At 35.7% G+C, this 22,372-nt stretch overlaps 1 protein-coding gene across 1 annotated transcript in view; it reads right to left on the reverse strand.

Moving 5' to 3' along the window:
• Nucleotides 1–1,746: 1,746 nt before the first annotated feature.
• dock9b (dedicator of cytokinesis 9b) overlaps nt 1,747–22,372 on the reverse strand; it is a 110,645-nt gene continuing 90,019 nt past the window's right edge. The window contains 14 exon segments of the mRNA XM_051895957.1: nt 1,747–2,727; nt 4,610–4,748; nt 4,841–4,941; nt 6,780–6,970; nt 10,580–10,790; nt 12,753–12,899; nt 15,116–15,229; nt 15,322–15,444; nt 17,298–17,404; nt 19,963–20,020; nt 20,228–20,443; nt 20,739–20,852; nt 21,507–21,523; nt 21,526–21,688. Coding sequence (XP_051751917.1) covers nt 2,602–2,727; nt 4,610–4,748; nt 4,841–4,941; nt 6,780–6,970; nt 10,580–10,790; nt 12,753–12,899; nt 15,116–15,229; nt 15,322–15,444; nt 17,298–17,404; nt 19,963–20,020; nt 20,228–20,443; nt 20,739–20,852; nt 21,507–21,523; nt 21,526–21,688 — 1,827 coding nt within the window. The 3' untranslated portion in view covers nt 1,747–2,601.

Raw genomic sequence — 22,372 nt, forward strand, 5'->3', positions numbered from 1 at the left:
AGACCTATTTTTATGTTTGCAAACAGCGATGACGTTTTTTTGTAGAGCCTACCAGAGCCTACCTGGTGGCAGAAAATGACAGTTTTTAGCAGTCTGTGGAAGCCACGGAATAAAAAAATACAAAAATTCTCACAATTCTGACAGTTTTTTCTAGCAAATCCAAGTTTATATCTCACAGTTCTTAGAAGGGAAAACAGAATACTGAGATATACTCATTATTCTGTCTTTTTTCCTCAGAATTGCGAGTTTATGTCCCGCAATTCTGACATTTTCCCCCTCAGAATTGTGATATGAACTCACAATTTTGAGTTATAAAGTCAGAACTGGGAGATGTAAAATAATAATAAAAAAAAAAGGTCAGAATTGTGAGATAAAAATGTTGTATGTTTAAAAGTTATCTATGTAAAATGTTATAGGTTTAAATATTATTTCATGCTGTAACTGCTATGTATGTATGTCCCCTATGAACTGCATATGTGAATATTATGTAGACTTACTATTTATATCAAATTCATGCTTTAATAGTAATCATTGCTGTCCAGTCTGTGACTTGCAACATAAACGTCTCCGTTTAGCTTCAAAGGGCGTCTTCAACGATGGTATTTTATAAAAATTAAGACTATATATATATATATATATATATATATATATATATATATATAGTAAAATCAAAGATTTAAACATGAAACAACAAATAGTGATACTTATTTTTTACATTATTTTAACTATTGTAAAATCATTTCAATTTACCATTTCATTTACATACACTTTTCTGTTGTTAGAATTATTAATGGGTAGATAAAATGTTTTGTTTATCTTACAAAACCTTAAAATATGACTCCCAATTAAGTTTAATGGTAAATGGAGGCTGATTTAATATAATAATTAACTCTTCTAGCTGAAACAGCAAACTGAAAGCGTGTTGATTAGATATGCTAGATAATGCTGGCACATCAAAACATTGTCAACACATCACATGACTGTTCTAAATACCTTCAATAATGCCATTTATTACTTTGTCCAGATAAAACCCCATAACAGAGACAAATCCAGCAGCTGCATACACGTCTCATTTACATTATAGGATTTCCTGACTGTTAAGTTGGAGTGATGTGAACGGAACTTTCACAAAGCACATTGTCAGCTGTTAAACAATGTTGAAATGGCTTACATAAGCTAAGTGCACTGAAAAGCAGAAGATAACCTGGACATGAAGACTCACATTAGATGAAAGGTGTTTGAAGATGTGTAATTCATTGGAAGAGTGAGGTAAACAAACTGCCCTCCTCCACACAGAGATGTTGCTGCAAAACAATGGCGACAATGGTGGAGAGGGGCCAGGGGCAGTACGGCACGAGCGAGTGTGTGTGTAGATCGAGAGCAAGTCAGCAGGTTTTATTCAGAGCGCACTTTAAAAACAAAACTGAATCTTATACTACGTCAAAACTCTCTATCTCTTCCAAACACTATAATGTATAAGGTGCTTTAAAAGTGTCAGCAATTAGATATGAGAGCATAAATGATAGGCCTATGTTTTTGCAGTCTTGCTAAAGGCCTCATAACCTGGGGTAAGAACAACATGGTGGTAGGCCATAAACCCAACATATAGATATGTATAGATGAGGAAAACAAATCAGGTTCTGAGCTTTATAAGGATCTCAGTTGGTAAATAATAAAGTTCACAGTAATAAAGATAAACATAAATTATGTTTCAGGGGAACAACTTTGAATGAAAAACACAAGAACTTATGTAAGATAATACATTTTATTCAGAGATTTTAGGGACATTAATATCTTTCCAGAACAGATTCTTTTAAATAAAAATACCCCCCATATCTAACCCCCGATATAAAACAATTTACATTTAAACAAACATAAATGGTTATAAAAATCCTTGTTTATTCTTTTGTCCATATATATATTTCACATCTAGCCTTTGGCAAGAGATCTTCAGGAACCAAAACAAGACAAAGAAAGAGAATTATTGCACCTCAGCTACAAAGAAACAGCACTTGTTCCTTGGCTTTTAACAAAAACAAGGGGAAAAAAAATATGGAAATGGAAGTGTGGGCTAAAAAGCTTGAGTGGCTCAGGTGATCATGGGTATTTTGTACAGTAAAGCTCAAACTTCCTGCTACACTAAAGCACGGTTGTATTCTCTTTGCTACCACTCGATGGACCGCTACTGCCTCGGACACAGGAAGTGATGTCACAGCCTCTCTTTCAGCACAGAGCAGCAATGAACTTCCGGAAAGGGGGAATACATGGAAACATGAAGAATGTGAAAGTAAAAAGGCATATTTTTCAAGTTGTTCTGGTTGAGGAAATAAAAATGATAGTCTCTACAGGAAACACCGGAGGACTGGAGTGGATGAGAGAAGAACAAAAGTGAGTCATATGGGAATAATAACTGCCATTCCAAAGACCGGACACACCTGCTCTATCCTCATGTCCTGGATTCTGATTGATGGGCGATCCATTCCGGACTGAGTCGAAACCAGGCTGACAATGAAATACTGTTCTTTAGCTTTTGATGCATTTCAGTCTGTCCGTCTCTCTGGCTGTGGGTAGGGTCAGAGGTTTAAGGCCAGGGGTGAGAAGTCACACGGAGGAGGCGGAGCTAGGCATGCCATGCAGGGTGGTGCCGCTGGGCGTGCCACTGATGGCATTGAAAATATGCAGCGAATCTGAAAGAGTGCTCTTGGTTCCGCCCTCCACAGTGGAGATCTGACAAAGAAGAAGAATGCAGGATGAGAAAGAACACTGACACTTGAAGTGTACTGAATTTTTAAAAATATGATTTATTATTACCATCCGATCTACAACGGCCAGCACAAGAGAGAGAGAGAATGAGTGAACATTAAACATAAACCAAACATTCACGGTAAACTACAAGTGTATATATTTCTGATTCCATGTGTTTCCATTGGCGTAAAGGCCCCGATATACTTCGAATGAAATCGAAGAACGAACTGGTGTGATGTCATTTAGAACAAAATGAGGCCAAAACAAATTTCATTTGGAGTTAGTTTCAGGAATTCGAAACAGCTGGTAACGAACTACCATTGGTCCATGCCGATTACATAACTCCAAAGCCCCGCCTTCTTTGATGTGGAAATCTTCTCCGAGTCATTTCTTCTGTTCAGTCCATTGAGGTCAGACGTGAGTAAAAAACATGAACACACTTGACAGCTGCTTTATAGTAGAAAATGAAGTTATAATTCTAATTGAAAGCAACATTGACACTGTTTTTTCATGATTAATACTGTAAAGCTGTTTGCTTTAAAGCAACCTACTGTATAAAGTGCTTCAAATGAACGCAACGTGACATGACTGGAGTGACGAATTGCAGAGCTTGTGCAAACATGTCCACATCGCTATGATCAGATGCTTTCTTAACTTCTCACCGCTGTCATTTTTGTTGTGTTTATTTTATTATTGAGAGGAAAGAGCAGCATATATTTATTAGTGCTGTCAATCGATTAAAAAAAATTAACTAATTCATCGCATTTTTTCTGTAATTAATCGTGATTAAAAACATTGGAGTCTTTAATATTTTTATATTGTAATAATTTCACAGTTACTCTCCAAATTGATGTAGAAACAACTTATAGACAGTATATTTTAAATATTTTGTTTAATGGCATCTTTTTCTGAATGAAGCCCAATATCACTGATACTAATACTGATACTGATGTCTCTATGAAATTGATTTAAAAAAAAAACAAACAAACATAGACATTCAACATTACAGTATAACTAAAAGCTATCAATTTCAACATTTATTAGGCTTTAAAAAATATTCTTAAAACAATCTTCACATAAACCCATTATAATAAATTTCATATTTACCTGTGGTCTTCCCTGTCTAACATGTAGGAAATATACAGAAATTGAATAAAGTTATCAAACACTTTACAGTCTTCACTGCATAAATTATAAATGAAATATTAGATTAATCCTTATTAAAGCTACAATTTTCTCTGTTACCTTTGTTCTTTGATTAACATTAATGACAGACATCACAGCAACTAGTTTATTAGGCTGCTGTCACTTTAAGAGCTGCTGCTGCAGAACATGACGCTGATCTGATGTGCATCTCATTTTCTGAAAACGCTTTAAGTTCATCTAAGACATTATTCAACTCATTTAACATGTTTAATGCGTGAAATACACATGAAATGCATGTATTTTATGTGTTGTTGACGTGTTAAAATTCACACGTTTTTTAATCTTTTGGCCTTCCATATCACAGACAGCGCGTTCTCGTTTGTCTCGTGGCGCTTGAATAGTTAAAAAGCATTTGCGTGAATAAGAGCGTGATCATATAATGTAAGTCAAATTATGATAGAAAAAACGGATGCTGCATTAAATATTTTTAACGATTAAACTGAAAAAAAATTAACCGCTAATTTTGACAGCACTAATATTTACATATTCATTTAAATGCTGCTCCCAGTAGCATGGGTGGCGTCGGGATGTTTGCTAACAGTATATCACTGCTAAGGTATGTCAAACTTCTTTTAACCCCTAAGTGAAAAATGAAAAAGACTTTCCAGTATATTGAGGCCATTAGGGAACCAAGATTTGTGTGTATGTGTGTGGTTACCTGTTCATGCATGATGTGTGAAAGCTCTCTGGCCAGGTCTTTGTAACTGGCTTTCATCTCATCATGATATTCCTGTTGGTCCTCCTTGATCAGCCTTTCATTTACAGCTAAAGCCTGTCCACATGCCTCAACAAACTGCCTGCATACACAAAAATCATATAAACACATATAATAAGAAAGCAAGCATTTGTGTGGAGATCTTGAAAGGCTTTTCAAATGGTGGTTATTTACCTGAAGACCTCTTTAAGCTGTTTGACTTTGTTATCTGGGTATTTTTTGGCGCAGGCATCATCAAGGAAAGCTCTGGCATATGCAAGTGGCCCAGCATTGACCTGAAGAGAAAGAAGTATTTAGGGAAAAAATAGGTCAGTTCAAGTCTCTACAAGGAAGAAAGGAACTAAATAACGTCTTAACTAAATTCTAAACATCCCAAACTTGGGGTGAAAATGTGTGTGAATCAACGCAACTGCTTTGTTTCAATACCTAGTGAGGTGTCTTGTTGTCTACTGACTATTTTATTTTTAGACGTTACTAAGTTGCTGTATTATTAGTCCATATTAGGCGTTTCTATTGCTGAATGACTAAAGAATTTTGGTGGGCTACACAACTAGCTATAAATTTAGTTTTTAACAGTTATACACTACTGTTCAAAAGTGTGGGGTCTGTAAGATTTTTTTTTAAAAATATTTTTGAAAGAATATGTTCTCTTACATTCATCATTGCTGCATTTATTTGATCAAAAAGGCAGTAAAAGCAGTAATAATTATTACAATTAATCTAATTTATTCCTGTGATGGCAATATTGGGTAAATAGTGCATTTAATTAAAATCAATTCAATTCAATTAAAGTATTTTATATTTATACTTTTCAGTACTGAACAAAGTATATTTATAATCTCTGTCGCTTGACATCTTGGATGAAATTTTTCATTAAGCTGATTGCAGTGCATTCTGGGATCTATCAGCAAAGGATACATGCAATGCTGCCTACTAAGTATGTTTTCTTTTTGATGAGTTCACGCCAAGTCGTAATTACCGTAGTCTCGAGATGACAACACGTTCTATTCGGAGCTGTTCACGTCCTCGGACTGGGAATTATGTGTTTGTATGGCACCGCTGTCAACAAGTGTGTTCAACTTGAAGCAGCGCTGCACAGACAGATTGGTGAATGACATCAAAGTCATGTGATTCGAAAGCATACGGAGCCGTCTGCTCTTGCGGTACTTTGATGTCATATACCAATCGGTCTGTGCAGCGCCACTTCAAGTCGAACACACCTAATGCCTAAATGAAGGTGCGTTCACGCCATGTCGCAATTACCGTAATGATTCTGAACTGTAAAAAGCCTTCACGTGCTTGTAGAACTTGTAATTACAATGTGTAAACTCATAATTTTCTGAGAGCTACGATTTATACCACCTGACCACTGCAGATTTAAAGTCAACATGAAATCAAACTGGAAGTCTTTTAGTATGAATATGATAGTCTTACTGTTATCTCTAAGCTAGTTTGCTCCAAAACAATGAGAAAACTCGTATTTAAAAGATATAAGCGTTGAAAACTTACAGTCTCTCACTTCCGCCAATATGGATCAGCGTGTTCAATCAAATGCTCTCTAGAATCTAAAGTGTCCCGCCCCCTACATTATAAATAGACGCTGAAGCTGCGGCTGAAATAGGTCACTTGTTCACACATTTACTATTTTCTACATGGTGAATGGCACATAGTGCACTATATAGGAGATAGGGAAAGATTCAGACAGTGTAAATATGCTTTCCATTGAGGCGAATTAAGTCCGGTTTTACGTTAATGTCACGTGAACCGCCTCAGCGTGCACACAGTCTGCTCCGATTTAGAGACAGGATAGCACCGAGAGTCGATGCAGACCACAAAACATATCGGACCCATTTGAATTCTGCAGAGAATGCTGTATTTTAAAGCAAAATGGAGGAGATTATAAAAAAACGTTAGAGATTAGAAGGAAACTGAGGCTTTACCGAGCTCAACAGCTCTGGCCGAGCTGTGATATAAACAAAACGCTATTGGCCATTTTAAAAAAGGGGAGGAGCTGTTCCCTTGCTGTTTGCCAGAGGCTCTGTATCAATGCCTAAAATGTTACCTAGGGTGCTTTTGAAACAGACCTATGAGGGTTCATTTGTGTCTCACACACCTGTACACTAATGCTTCCTTGAAGCTTAAGTTGCAGGCGGATCATGTCGACCTCACTGGTTGCACAGAGGGCTCTGAGTTCGGCCACCTTCCCGCTCATCTCATCTATGGCCACCTCAATGGGGCTCAGGTCTGTGTGGTGCTGATACATCACTGCTATGCGCTTTTTCACATACGGGAAACAGTGTGTAGCTGAAACAGAAAGATTGGAGAAGAAAGAGCAAATAAACACAAAATGGATGCAATGGTACGTTCAGAGGCTAGAAGAACAAACACATTAAGGTCCCAGCTGAAATCTCCTCATGTTTGTGCAGTAATCAGGGTTTATGCTCCTGTGGATGGCAGAAACTGTGAAAAGTGTTTTATGTAGAACACACTCTCAAAGAAGGTCATTCTGCCTCAATGGGCAGATCTGATCTGAACATTTATTAGAGGATGAAAATCAGGGTTAAACTTTGAAATTTCCTGGTTGCTTTTATAGCACTGAACAACACTAAACTTGAGATCGAGACTTGATTAATTGTTTTCGAACACAACCGCTCTAGATCAGGGTGTACAGTGTTAATACTGGAAGTACAGACTAAAATGTAATAATTAAAGATTATTGCTTCTGGACTAGCTAATTAAATAAATGTATTAAACCATTTGGAGGTCAATGACATACTGTACGTTCATTAAGTCATGTTTCCCTGTCTACAGGTGCACTTGTACACACAATAAAATCAATGATTTGTGGATGTTATGGATTAAGGAACAACATGTACATTTTTATTCAAAAGTTTGGGGTCACAAAATATATATTTTTTTTTATCAAGGAAGCACTGAATTGATCAAAAATGACACTAAAGAGATTTGTTACAAAAGGTTTCTATTTCAAATAAACTGTGTTCTTTCTGTACTTTCTTTTCATCAATGAATCCCTGAAGGATCATGTGACACTGAAGACTAGAGTAATGATGCTGAAAATTCAGCTTTTCCATCACAGGAATAAATTATATTTATTGATATATTAAAATAGCTAACAGTTATTTTAAATTGTAATAATATTTCAGACTTTCACAGTTTTTACTGTATTTTGATTAAATAAATGCTGCCTGGGTGAACATAAGAATCTTCGGTAACACTTTCTATGAAGACCATGCTTATAATGATTTATAGTCATATTTATACTTATTTATAAGTAAGTATTACTATTCTATAAATATATTTATAAAGACTAATTAAGATCTATACTGCATTATAAGAACAGTTATAGATACATTTACATTATTTTTATAATTACTTATAAGCCATGCATTTGCTTTTTCAATGTGCATGCTCATAAGCCATTATACACTGATTTATAAATGATCAAATATAAAATAGTTCCAGAGGCACTTGTTCGCTGTATCAACTAGTTATTATGTCTTTAATGGCTAAAGTTTGCATTAGAGGTGATGAATGGCAATTTAGATTTTTTTAAAATCTATATCTCCTCAGCCATTTGCATGGTATTGCTTATAGCAGTTTGGAATTATACTTTAAAAATATTGCTGCTGTGTTTTGCTAGTATGTAACATTAAAAAAGTTTTTTCCTTTTTTTATTACAGGAATCGTTCATTAGTTACATTTACAAGTAAGCAACTTAAAATGTAAAATGAGCACATATTCGTGATTTCTTAACATTTGATTTATGTTTTCATTTTACTTAAAGCCAACAATGATGCATTTATAGAGATTAGTAACTATTATTACTCACAAAAAGTATTTATAAGAACACAACACGGCTATTAATAACAATATATTCACTAATTTGACAGAAAATAATCTGAATAAAAAGTCATTGTAACTATAATATAACAGCAATGCAAGCTGCATCTTTATAAATACATTCATGGAACCATACAACAGACTAATTAATACTTATAAATCAGTGTATAATGAATTATGAACATGCATTGAAAAGGAAAATGCATGATTTATAAGTAATTGTAAAAATAAAAATGTAACTATAACTGTTCTTATAATGTGGTATAGGTCTTAATAAGTCTTTATAAATATGTTTATAAAATAGTAATACTTGCTTATAAATAAGTATAAATGGAGCTATAATTCATTATAAGCATGGTCTTCATAGAAAGTGTTACCGAATCTTCTTTTAGTATAAATATTGAGAGTAGTATAATAATTTTGTTGAAGCCTTGTGGGCAGTCCTCTGGCACGTGGTTGCAAAATGTAATAATTTTTAAAATAATGAATAAATACAGAATCGTGGCTTAAAGTGCTTTCAAATCAAGTGTGAACAACAACAACAACAACAATAATAATAATAAATGTAAGAAAAAAGAAACCTAAAATGAAACTCTTCTAAATTTTTCTGAGCTTGACCGCTTAATAAAACATGAAACTCTTTTCCACCACTGGGCCAAACATTTCTTTTTGTGATACCATGCCTTATAATGCTGATCTGGGTCAGCTAGGACAGTTGCAGTTCTTTTTCCACTTTAGTACAACAAAATCAAGATTAGAATGTACGTTACCTCAGTGTCACAAGTGTAGGTGACGGTGTAATACTGTAAGTAAACAACTATGGGGATGAGCAAGCACACTATGGGGGATGTTTGCATCATGCAGAAAAGTTAAAGTTTCCAATATTAAAAGATAATGAGTTAACTAGTGCAACATACCTGGCTAATGAAAACTGCATATAGGAAGATACTGCAATATACTACAAAAATGTCATCAAATCAATAGTCGTTCCACTAGCATGGCTGAGCATATGGTTAGCAAACCATGCTAAAGTGAAAATGCAACTGGAACCATTCCCCACAATGCTCATCATTTCTCAACCATTTTATCCAATAGCAGATAAGCAGAGACATAAGGGTTTTATTTAGAGATGCACCGATGTTTCGGCTAACAATCGGTATCGGCCGATAAAAGCTTATCACTATCGGCTATCGGCCGATTGTTTAAAAACGGCCGATGATCAGGGCCGATTATATCCTGTCAATCAAAAGGGTGCGGAAAAACGTGTTCAGACTGCAACTCATACATACTTACATGTGACGTGTTAGATCGCTGTAATGCTTAGCTCAGGCAGCAGTCTTTTCTTCCTCTTCAATACAAGTTATATCTCGAAAAACATGCATGAATATCAAAGGTATGTTGAAAGATATAGCCTAACTTACCAGAATGTATCACGTCTCATGTAATAACTTTATTTGTGTTTCAACCGCGGAAAGACGTCAATAAAACAGCTTGTGAACAATATGTCACATCATGTCAAATTTACCTCAGGAATGTTTTATAATGTTCACAGTTCCTTAGCTATCTATATATTAAAAAATACTTGAGAGGAGCTTATTTACTGTTAATTATGTTTGTGTAAATTTGCCATGAAGACAAGAAGTGCTTATGAAAACTACCTTATGTGATACTTAGTTTTATACAAACATTTCAGTTTTTATTTAAGTGTAATTATTATATTTGAAAATAAACCGCAGCTGAATATAAAACTTCTGTTGTTAATTGTAACCTCTAATATCGTAGTGTACCAAATGAGAGGGTTCCCTGTATAGTTTGCAACATTATTTGGGAGAGATTTTTTTTCCCTTAAGAAAAACCAAACTATCGGTATCGGCATCGGCTGATATCATTCTGAATAATCAGCTATCGGTATCGGCAGAGAAATTTAGTATCGGTGCACCTTTAGTTTTATTGTTAATGGAAGGTAACAATATGGAAGCATAAAACCTCATCTCTTCACTTTTCCTGTATGTTACATGTGCACTTTTTCAGTCAGTGGTAGTGATCACTCACTGGTGAGCACCGTCCTGCGTTTACACTGTTCCTCGACCCCGCCGTGCCTCTTGCCCGACTCTGTGAATGGCGTCTCAAACACAAAACGGCGAATGTTGTGGCTCCTCTCAAAGTCAGTCTTCCTCTCTTCTAGCTCCTTTTCCTCTAGATATGGCGTTACGTGCGTCACTTGGATGTAGGCAAACTTTGCCTCCAGATCTTTAGGGTTCACCTGAGACAGATAAACGGTTAAATGCTGATAAAACATGAATAAACAGAAAAGTGCATTGGGGTTAAGGTGTGGCTGGAAACTGCATATCAGTATCAGGTCTGTTGACTAAACTTATGGTGTAATGCACTTGTTGTGTGTGTTTGTGTATACACTGTAAAATGATTATTGGATCAAGTAAATAATCTTAATACAGCTTTTCTATTTTACTACATACTCTATACTCAGAAGTCAAACCAACAAGCATACCAGGTGAGCTGGATTAATTTTTAATGCAAACAGGCCTACAATAAAAAATGGTTTTGTGGATGGTGCCTATTTCCCAGCATGCAATGGGCCATACAAACTTAATATGCTTACATTGACTGTTTGCCAGTTTCATTTACATTGAAATTAAAGTAGTAAATTATTGTCTTGTTATATCTAGACGAGTTTGTTCCTTTCTTGTTACTAATACATTTAATGAATTTGATTGTTACCAAGTGTTGTGTGTTCATGTGATGAGTGCTCATCACATCACGTGGTGGTATTGTCAACAAGCACTTTGCTCTCCATGACATAAGCATTTATCATAGAAATGTATATTAGTTGAGGGGTTTTCAAATATCTCAAAAAAGGTATTTATTTATTTACATTTTTAAAGAACTTTTGGTAACACTTTATAATAACTGCACACTATGAAGAATTAGTTAAGCATTAGTAAACAGTCAACTCATCATTTATAAAGCATTAATAGACATTAATAAGCAGTTTATAAATACACCTATAAATGCTTTGTTCTTGATTTATAAGCATATCTATAATGTGTTTAATAATTGTACTTTCATACTTTATTAATGATCAATTTATCATTTCTAAATTAAGTATTACATTATTTACAAACCAGTTATTAAGGAGTTGTCAGTGGTTCATAAGATCATTTATAAAGTGTAAGTAAATAATTAATAAACTATTTAAACGTACATTTATACATCTTATTATTTAGACATATAGTAATAGTTACTCAGTATGTTAAGAAATGCTTTATTAATACATATTCCTACTGTAATTCATGATTAATTTGGGTAGTTATAAAACATTTAGAAGTGGTCCGTTAACTATTTTTGTGAGCTCATCTAAAGTGAGCACTATTCATGCCTCGTAAAGCTTTACAAAGGAGATTTGTGTTAATAAAGCATTTATTAACACACAGAGTAACTATTACTATATGTCTAAATAATAAGATGCATAAATGTACATAAATTGTTTATTAATAATTTACTTACACTTTATGAACCACTGACGACAACTAAAGAACTGGTTTGTAAATAATGTAATACTTAATTTAGAAATGATAAATTGATCATTAATAAAGTATGAAAATACATTTATTAAACACATTATAGATATACTTATAAATCAAGAACAAAGCATTTATAGGTGTATTTATAAACTGCTCACTAATGTCTATTAATGCTTTATAAATGATGAACTAACTATTTACTAATGCTTAACTAATGCTTCATAGCGTGAGTTATTCTAAAGTGTTACCGAACTTTTTTTTTTAAAGAAGTTTGAAAACACTGCTTTAGGTAAACCATGAAAACATGACATTTTAAGTCAAGCAAATTGTTGCCTGAAATTGAACATTCTTTCATTCCCTCATGTGGTTCCAAACATGTATGCATTTCTTTCTTCTGCAGAACACAAAAGAATATATTTTGAAGAATGTTGGGAACAAAACAACATTGGAGCTCATTGACTTTTCTCAAAATGTATAATTTCCCAAAATATCTTCATTCATGTTCCACAGAAGAAAGTCATACAGTTTTGCAACAACATGAGCGTGAGTAAATGATGAGGGTTTTTTTCAGTGAATGTGTGTACTAGTGTACTACTGTGTACATATGTTCAGATTATACACGGTTGCCTGACCTTTCACCTATTCGCAGAATGCTGCTAAAATATGAGTGTGCATGTGCTCACCCTGCCGGAGTCCTGGATCATTTTGACATTTTCTTGGCCAAATTTGTCTGAGTAAAGTTTGAGGAGACGCTGGGAAATCTCTGAGAGAGGAGTGAATTTTGGTTCTTTATAGATATATTCCTTTCCATCCTCATCCTCAAAGAAACCCTGCAACACACACAACATCTCATCATGTGTGTGACATATGCATACACTGTTGGTGTTATTAATGTACAGCCAACAAAAGCTGGTTTTAATCCCGTAACCAACAAACCTCTACATCACAAGTGGAAATGAAAACTTATGACTGATGGACACATTTAGTTCACCCAAAAATTTAAATTATCCCATGATTTACTCACCCTCAAGCCATCCTAGGTGTATATGACTATCTTCTTTCAGACAAACACAATTGGAGATATATTTAACAATATCCTGGCGTAATGAATGGGGGCGAGATTTTGAAGCCCAAAAAAATGCATCCATCCACCATAAAAATAATCCATACGGCTTCAGGGGGTTAATAAAGTCCTTCTGAAGTGAAGCGATGAGTTTTTGTAAGAAAAATATCCATATTTAAAACATTTATCAACTAAAATAACTAGCTTCCGGCAGACGACCGTACGCATACTGCGCAAGTCCACTTGTGCCACAAAAGTAACCCCTGACGCGATGTATGACACAGGATGTAGGAGTCACGTAAGCTTGGACGAAAACAAATAGGGCTGTGCAACAAACTCAAGCTCCTCTTCTCTTATATTGAAATCCTCTGACATTTCTCTTTAAAAATTCTCGTTGTAGACTTCTAATTTGTGATTGGTGTTTTGTTTTGCTCTATCCTCTGCGCTTCCGTGTTCGTCGTTGCGTCATGTGTCGGGTTACTCTTCCGCCGTCTGTAGGACGCTAGTTATTGTAGTTAAATATGGATATTTTTCTTACAAAAACCCTTCAGAAGGCCTTTATTAACCCAGTGGAGCCGTATGGATTATTTTTATGATGAATGGTCGCTTCAAAATCTCCCCATTCACTACCATTATAAATCTTGGAAGAGCCAGGATATCTTTAAATATATCTCCGGTTGTGTTCGTCTGAAAGAAGATAATCATATACACCTAGGATGGCTTGAGGGTGAGTAAATCATGGGATAATTCTCATTATCACTATCCCTTTAACATTTAATTGTCTTAAAAACCTCCAACGTATTCAGGATTTCAAAGCAATCCTGATAACACTCCACGGAAGAGCTCCGACTATGAATATCTTGCCTCTTGCACTTCACAGAATTCATGTTATCTCTAAATAATCAGCGCTATCTTTTATTCTCTGTAGTCCGACATAGACACTTTTGAGACATCAGCACTTACTGAATGCAGCACACAAAGCTTTCACTGTGTGTTGAAACAGCGCAAGCCATAAAATCGCATGGCTTCTGTGAGGTTAATGGGCACAGCATATAGCGAAAGGGCTCACTAAGTGTTGCCTAGCTCATATTTATGGTCCGAACCCATTTAAAAATGGCTTCCATAGTAAACAATGAGTCAGAGTGCTGTCTGGTTCAACCCCGGAATGAAGAAATGACAGGATGTGCAGATGAGAGAATGTGTTGTGTGTTTAAAGATTGATGAAGGACACTAGCAGCACACAGAAAAAGGCCTCCTCCTCTTCTAAACCAAAAGCATTATGCACGCAAGCAGTAGTTTAGTGAGACTGTTATGGTCAAAGCAAAACCTTGCCTGACAATGAGTAAGACAGCACACACACACACACACACAGTTCACAACAACACTTACCGCAGCCTTAGGAAAGAAAAAAAGAGCAGAAAAGATTGATTAACTGAGACCCACAATGACTTAGACATGCTTTAAACAAGACAGGCTATCATGCAGGGTATATTATCATGCATACAGGAATGCCTATGTCCCTAATTTTTAAAGAGGTCACATCATACATTTTTATTATTGAATTTTCTCCCTGAAGTTCAATTATAATGTGTATAACGTTTTCCTGCCTAAAACAGTTATAATTTAGTTTTATGTGACCATTTTCCACCCTTTCTACTTTTTTTTTTTTTTTTTTTTTTTACTTTTCTGGTTGTTTCTGATAACCGAATAAATACTGTTCAGATATAAACAATATAATGATTACATTTGGTCAGAAATCCAAACATTTCAAAACAACATGAAGCTCATTGTTAAAAGATTGTCCTTATTTTTGGACTGGGGAGGAAGTTGAGTCATAGTATGTTTTCATAGTACACAATATATCTTTTTTAATCTCCCTTTAAAATAAAATTCAGCTATATTTTCCCTATTTTTTTATTTTTTATCGTGCAACTAAATCCACCCTGTGTTAGCTGGACTGGTAAAAACTTTGTATTGTCTTACCTGGCCGAAAAATGCCACTCTGAAAAAGGTGCCAAGTAGCCTCTTCCCAGAATGCATCACTTCCATCACTTTAGTGTAAGCCCGATGTAATGTGTCATACAGGTGGGCCAGTTTCTACACAACAGCACAAAACTACATTCATATACTACATCTCTGGTAAATGTTAAATTTGAATTTCCAATAATACATAAACAGTGTGTGTGCACCTCAAAGTCTCTGCGTTGTTCGTAAATTGGGATGATGAGTTTGTAGATATCTGAAATAAGTTCGTAACGTTCAGCTTTCCATAAACCATCAGCACAAGCTTCCAGTAACTCCATCAGCACCTCCTGCAAATAGACATGCATTTATAATTACTTACTTTCACATACTCATGTGCAATACTGAGCACGTTTACATGCACACCAATACGCTGATAACTCACATCAATCAGCTTGAAATAACAACATGCAAAACTAATAACCTGACAACGCAAGTAAACTGGTTATTATTATAAATCAGGTTATTTCCCGGTAGTGAATTTGCGTATCTGACTCAGAGCATTTAATTTGTTTTGTCTGTTGTGATGTTAAATAAAGCATTAAAACTGAAGAAGAGTGTGGCAACATGTCAGCGGGAAACTTGCGGCTCATATATTATCCTCTCATGCAGTTACAGATGCAGCATTTTGACTGTACCATTTCTACTTTTGCTGCACAAGATGAGAGCACATTTATAATTTTCATTTATAAAAGAAAAAGTCTGAGTTTGCGATATATTTCCTCCTCCCTTACTGCAAAACATTTGCTGTCTGGATGCACTTAAATCCGCAGTAAGGACGCGTTCCTGTCACATATCACACATGCGCACTTCAATAAGCAGGTTAATGCATTTACATGCTGAGCGAAATCGGCGTAAGCGGAAAAATCTAGCTGTGACGACTGGTTTATACTTAAGCTGTTTATGTCCTTACTCTGATAAAGGAAAACAGGTAATGCGTTTACATGACCACATGCATTGTCAGCTTATTAAGCATAATCGGGTTAAGAACGTGCATGTAAATGCACTCATTGTATCTCAACATTAATGCACTTACACGATGTCTCCAAACACAACACTCTCGGAAAAAAGGTATAAAAGCTGTCACTGGGGTGGTACCCTTTCAAAAGGTACTAATATGTACCTTTAAGATACTAACAATATGCACATTCTGGGTAAATAAGGTGTACATTTAGAAAGGGTACTGCCCCAGTGACAGCTTTTGTACCTTTTTTTCCTGAGAGTGAATGAACTTTGGTAATACTTTAGTTTAGGGAACACATATAAACTATTAACTACGACTTTTCCCTCAATAAACTCCAAATTTACTGCTTATTAATAGTTAGTAAGGTAGTTGTTAAGTTTAGGTATTTGGTAGGATTAAGAATGTAGAATAAGGTCATGCAGAATAGGGCATTAATATGTGCTTAATTTATTAATAATACTAATAAATAGCCAATATTCTAGTAATATGCATGCTAATAAGCAACTAGTTAAAAGACCCTAAAATAAAGTGTTACCCAAACGTTTTCTCACAGCAAATTGTGCTGCAGACAAAACTACTGTTAATTTTTGTAACTAATACTGTTTTTGTAACTAATCATGTGCCCTTTGTGGGGTCAGCCCAGACCTTCAACCACTAGGTTAAACTACTCTATATGGGAACTGAACTGATTTCTAGTTCTTGTGTAACAAGCCTGATTCGGTGTTAACAACAGGTGAGGGCCTTTCTCTGGTGATTTGGTGTTTATTGGGCTTTTGCTGGTTACGCATTGCACACTGAAGCAACCGAAGGACATTTACTCCACTCCAACAAGTCCAAAAGCACTAGATGAACTCTCTTATCACAAGTGTATGCACTGAACAACGTGGAAATATTACTCAAAGAGTTCATTAAATGCGCAAACTGATTATTCACAGTGATGAGGGACTCTCAGGGCTAATCAGGGCTCATTATCTGGATTTCCTTTACTAACACACCCTCTGGAAAGGGGCAATAGATACTGATTAGATAAGAAAAGAGAACATTTGACTGATGTTGTTATAAAGGAGAGTTTTGAATTCATTCCAGTGCTGATGGAGTCACTATAAAAGAGTGGCAGGATTAAGGGGCCGTGATTCATGAACTATAAAGAAACGTGATCGAGAGCAAGCTGGTTTGAACCTCATTGAAATGAACGTCCTGCATGCCCACATCCTCCATCATGGCTGCCTCCTCATCGATGTTGGGTGTGATCACACGAAATGCCGAGCAGCCCTGACGAAACATCCCTGCCAAGGAGAAGAAATAGCAAGCGGAATAGTTTCAACCAGGTTTAATAAATTGCAAAACTTTCACATAATGTCAGGCATTTGGACACACACACTAAGTATTAAGAGAACGATCACACCTCAAGAACCCCCTCTGTAAATAATGTTCACATTGCATAATATGTGAGTGTGTGTGTGTTTTGTGCATACATTTGCTCATTTTCTTGACCCTGCATTATTGGTGCTGTTATCACACAGAGATTACCTTCTGTAAAAGAAATTCACAAAGAACTCCAGATTGCAAAATTATAGTTGAACCTTGAACAAGATGCCTTTATAAATGTATGTGTATGTGTGTGTGTGTGTGCGTGCATTCAAGCATGAAGAAAAAATATTAAATCATCTTTTACCTGAATACTAGAAAAATAAGCGCAATTATCACAGCCTTCAAAATGTATTGATAAGCCATCCATAACATCGAGCACAAGTTCTATAATGCAAAAGAACTATATTTTTCTAATATGTATACAGAGTAAAAACAGTTTTTGTTTTATTGTATGTTTTTTCTTCAACAAAAACAATTATCCTACAAATTAATTAGTGCTAATAAAATGGTTTCAAAGCTTTTTATGATTCATTCTTTTGACCAAACCTATTAATATGTCATAAGCTGCGTTTCCACCAAAATTACCCGGAACAATTTGTCCCAGGAACTTTTTCCCCCAGACTTGTTGCTGTCTGCGTTTCCATCGTGGTCTAAAGTACTGTGAAGATGACGCAGGACTGCACGCGACTCTCCAGTTCCCGCTGGATTTCGTCCTCCTCATATAAGCTTATTAAAGCCTGAATCTCGTCGATGGTCCATCAGTCGTATTTTTTAATCTCCATTGTTGATTCGAACAGCAAACAACTCTTACTGTACGTACTGCAAAGACTTTTAAAAATGGTTGTTGAAATAAAACGCTGCGTGAACTAAACCAATCAGCATGTTCAGCACCCAAGTCCCACCCCTGAAAGTTCCTGAACTTTGAAAAAGTACTACCTCACGAGCAGGGACTTTCTGAGGGGGAAATTTTTACCTGGAACTTCATTTAGACCCTGATCCCTGCGGTCGAAACACACCAAGTGCCACCCCAAAGTCCCTAGTTCCTGGGGAAAGTTCCTGCGGTGGAAATGTGGCTATACACTGTATCTCATACTGTTATATGTTCCCTGGTTTTGTGTTTCTTGTTTTTGTGATTTGGACTTTTATTTTGAAGTGTATTCTCTTCCCTATTGTTCACTTCCTGTGTTTAGTTCCTGTTTTACTTTGTTCCCATTTGTTATCATAGTGATTGATTACCCACACCTGCTCCTTGTTTGCCTGTTGTTACCTTGTGTATTTATGAACCATGGGAACAATGAACAGAAAATACATTTCAAAATAAAAGTCCAACTAACATTTTGCTACATTTGTATTTAAAGGCAAAGTACTGTATGTAATTTTCGCGGCTAGAGGTCGTTTAGTCAAAACAAAGGCATAGCTTGATGCCGCCGTGAATGAGCGTGGATTCATGGGAGTTATTGTCTTCACCTCCACAGTCGATAGAAAGGAATTTGACGGATTTGGGCAGGAATCATGGAAGCAGAATCACGGAATCATGTTCATGGATGAACTAAGGTATTAACGTTACTGTGGTATGAAGCAGGGCAGGCCGAGAGCTAATGCACACTGGTCTCAAGTCCAGCAGAGCTTTTATTATGCTTATGTTGCAGTCGGCCACTTCCGCTCTTTTTGTTGTCATACTAAATACATTTGAGTGTGTTGAAAGTTATGTTATAACGTTACTCTGTGTGTTCGCTCAGGTGGCTGCTATGAGAGACTTGCTGCACTTCTAATCTAGATCAATATTAGGATATCATATTAATAAAAACTGGATGACTTGTGTTGCTAAATGACATGCAATTAATTTTAAAATATATTGTATGATGGAGAAAGCTCTCTCTGATTATGTTATGTTAGCCACTTGACAAAATAGCATTGTCTATGAGGCATGGTAAAAACATGGTACTCGTGGTAAATCAAGAAAACAAGCAATTCACTAACCGTGTTGATTTATATAACAATGATTAGTTTTCTGTCGATAAAAGTATCCAAACAGTTGCTCACCTGTCTAATAAAACACATAATATACTAAAGCGTTTTTGGTGTTTCAATGGTTTCTACGAAAGTAAAACTGGAACTCGAGGGTAACGCGAGTATAACATCATTAACATGCGATGCAATGACACGGTCCGTGTCCTGGTTAAAATTGCTTATTTCTCTGGATTTAAACATTGTTGGAAACGTTTGGGATAATGTAAGTACACAAGTCAACAAAATATATAACACTGTTTTAGTGTTTTCTTGGATATTTTAATCTGAAAATCTTACATATTGTCCTTTTAATGTTTGAATGTTTGAAATTTGACATAAAAAACTTTAAATGCACTCATAAAGGCATCTAAATTTCCATTCCAAATATTGCATCTTGATTAAAAAAAAAGTTAATTTCTGACTCTGGTACAGCACATAGTGTGCCCCCTAGTGAACCCCTCACCTTTCCTCTTCAGGTACTCGGCCACCAGTGCTGCCACATGCACGTAACACATCGCTGCCTAAAGAAAAATAAGCCCTTGATGATGTTATTGATGTAACACATTATCCACCAACCATTGTTTTACTACACCACCAAACAAACTAATGCTGAATGAACTGTTAAACAAAAATACAGCGAAAAAAGCAAAATTAAAATATAAGTAACAGGATATGTTTAACTTTATGTAGCCTTTAATTTATTAATTAGCATTATTCGGCTGGCTTGCCTCTGACAGATCTCCGTTCTTGACATGGATTTTGGCCATACTATCCAGCCAGGTTTTGCGCAACTCCGGGGTGCTGGTGTAGGATTTGGCCAGGCTATATTGCAGGTCCACCAGCATCTCTGGGTCTTTTTCATGTTCCTTCATCTGCTCAGTGGCCATGAGTACCGTCCGGATCCGCTTGGTCAGGTCCTTCACGTCCGAGGGAAAAGCAGTGTGCTGGGGGATCAGGAAGAGAGAGCGCAGGATGAGCAAACAGGCACATCTGATGTGACATATACATGCGATTTGAATATGAAAAGCTGGTTATCTACTAGTCTGTGGTGTTCAGTGTTATTCTGACATCCATATTTATAGTTAACACTGATGTTCTTAGCAGATGCTACTTAAACAGCAATCTATAATAACATTATTTAAATTGAAATTGAAATCTGATCTTTTTATTTCTAAATAAATTACTGCTTTGTGAATGAAACAAAAGTAATTAACCATGATGGCATCTTAGTGATTTTACCTTCACAGTTTTATCACTGTTGGCACAATTATTAATAATGGACAGTGACTGCTGGAACCGTGTCCCACCAATCCCGATGACATCAGCAATCAGCTGACTGACTGCAATCACCACCTGAGGAAAAAAGATTCCAAATACATTGGCAGGTATTTTAGCTAGATTATGTTTTCAGAATATAGTATAAAACAAATAAATACATTTAAAAAAGTCAGTATGAACTCTAGGTTGCAAAGGAGATCAGTGATTCTCAATCAGGGAAGTTGGGACCCACTAGGGGGCCTCATTAAACTTCCAAGTGAGCTGAAAGATGACTTAAAATTAAGACAAAACAAGTTTTAAATCAAGCTAAAAATCAAGATGTAAGATGACATTTTTATTTTGTTCCCTCAATAACTGCCGGTTTTTGGAAAACCTGGATATTTGAGTGAAAAGTGTGAATTCTGGATATTTGAGATTTTAAAAGTGTGAATTCCTGATCTGGAAAAAGTCACAGAAATGAATAAAATCAAGAAAATTTTGATAATTTATAATGAATTTAAATTTATTATTGAACCCTGAAGAACATTCAGTTACTAAAAAATCTGGAATTATTAATTGTAATTATTTTAATTATTTTAATGTATTGCCATTACATAAAATCCTGAATACCATTAATATCTTTGAGGAACTTCAAATATTGTCTTTGGCATTGGGGGGCCTCAGAGTCAAAAAGGTTGGGAACTGCTGCTCTAGATTGACCCCCCCATTACCCTCTTATCCCTCTCTTGCCTGCAGGTGTGTGCGACAAAGGACTTCCTGCCATTGTACTCAAAGTTGCTCTTCATGAGGAAATAGACCAGGTGGGCGGCATCACTGCGTATGGAGCTCAGTTTGGAATTACAGCACTTCAGAATCTCATAACACAAACAGGCACACATGTCCGCCCGGCCGTCAAAAAATGTACAGGGAAACTGAGAAAGAGAGAAAAAGACACATGGAGTGCAGGATGAGGCTTATTAACAAATAATGAACAACACGATTATGTGTTTATCATATGTACACTCATTTTGGACATTTAATTCCCCAATTATGTGATTAGTTGTGGACGCAATACCAAAATCACTAGCGGGAAGTAAAAACTTGTATAGTCTGCTATACAAAGGGGCTGGTGAGAAATATCAGAAAATATTCTATTTTACTGACTTTACCCAGCTAACAAAAATATGTTCTCAGAATGTTTCGCTAATATTGCCATTAAGTTATGAAAACGTTATTTCTGAATATTCTCTGAACATTCAAAATGTCCTGTTTCTTCTTGGTTAAGCGATTGTTAAGGGAACATTCCATTTTGCAAACATTGGAATGTTACTTTTGAACTTTCTCTGAACATTCTGAAACGAGAAGTAACATTTAAAAATGCTAGATGAATTTCCAACTAAAACATTTTAGAAAAAATGATCCATGAACGATGTACGTGCTAAAGTGTTAAAAAGCATTATTAAAGACCAGATAAATTTAAACAAACGTTACTGGAGGAACATTTGTTCATAACTTTGAGAGAATCTTGACAGAATGTTAGGGAAGTTCTGTTAGCTATTACTATTATTATTTTGCTCGTTTGATCCCTGAATAAACTGGAATAAATTCCTAACTGT

This window comes from Ctenopharyngodon idella, chromosome 6 (genome assembly GCF_019924925.1).
Source record: "Ctenopharyngodon idella isolate HZGC_01 chromosome 6, HZGC01, whole genome shotgun sequence".
Classification (NCBI taxonomy): domain Eukaryota; kingdom Metazoa; phylum Chordata; class Actinopteri; order Cypriniformes; family Xenocyprididae; genus Ctenopharyngodon; species Ctenopharyngodon idella.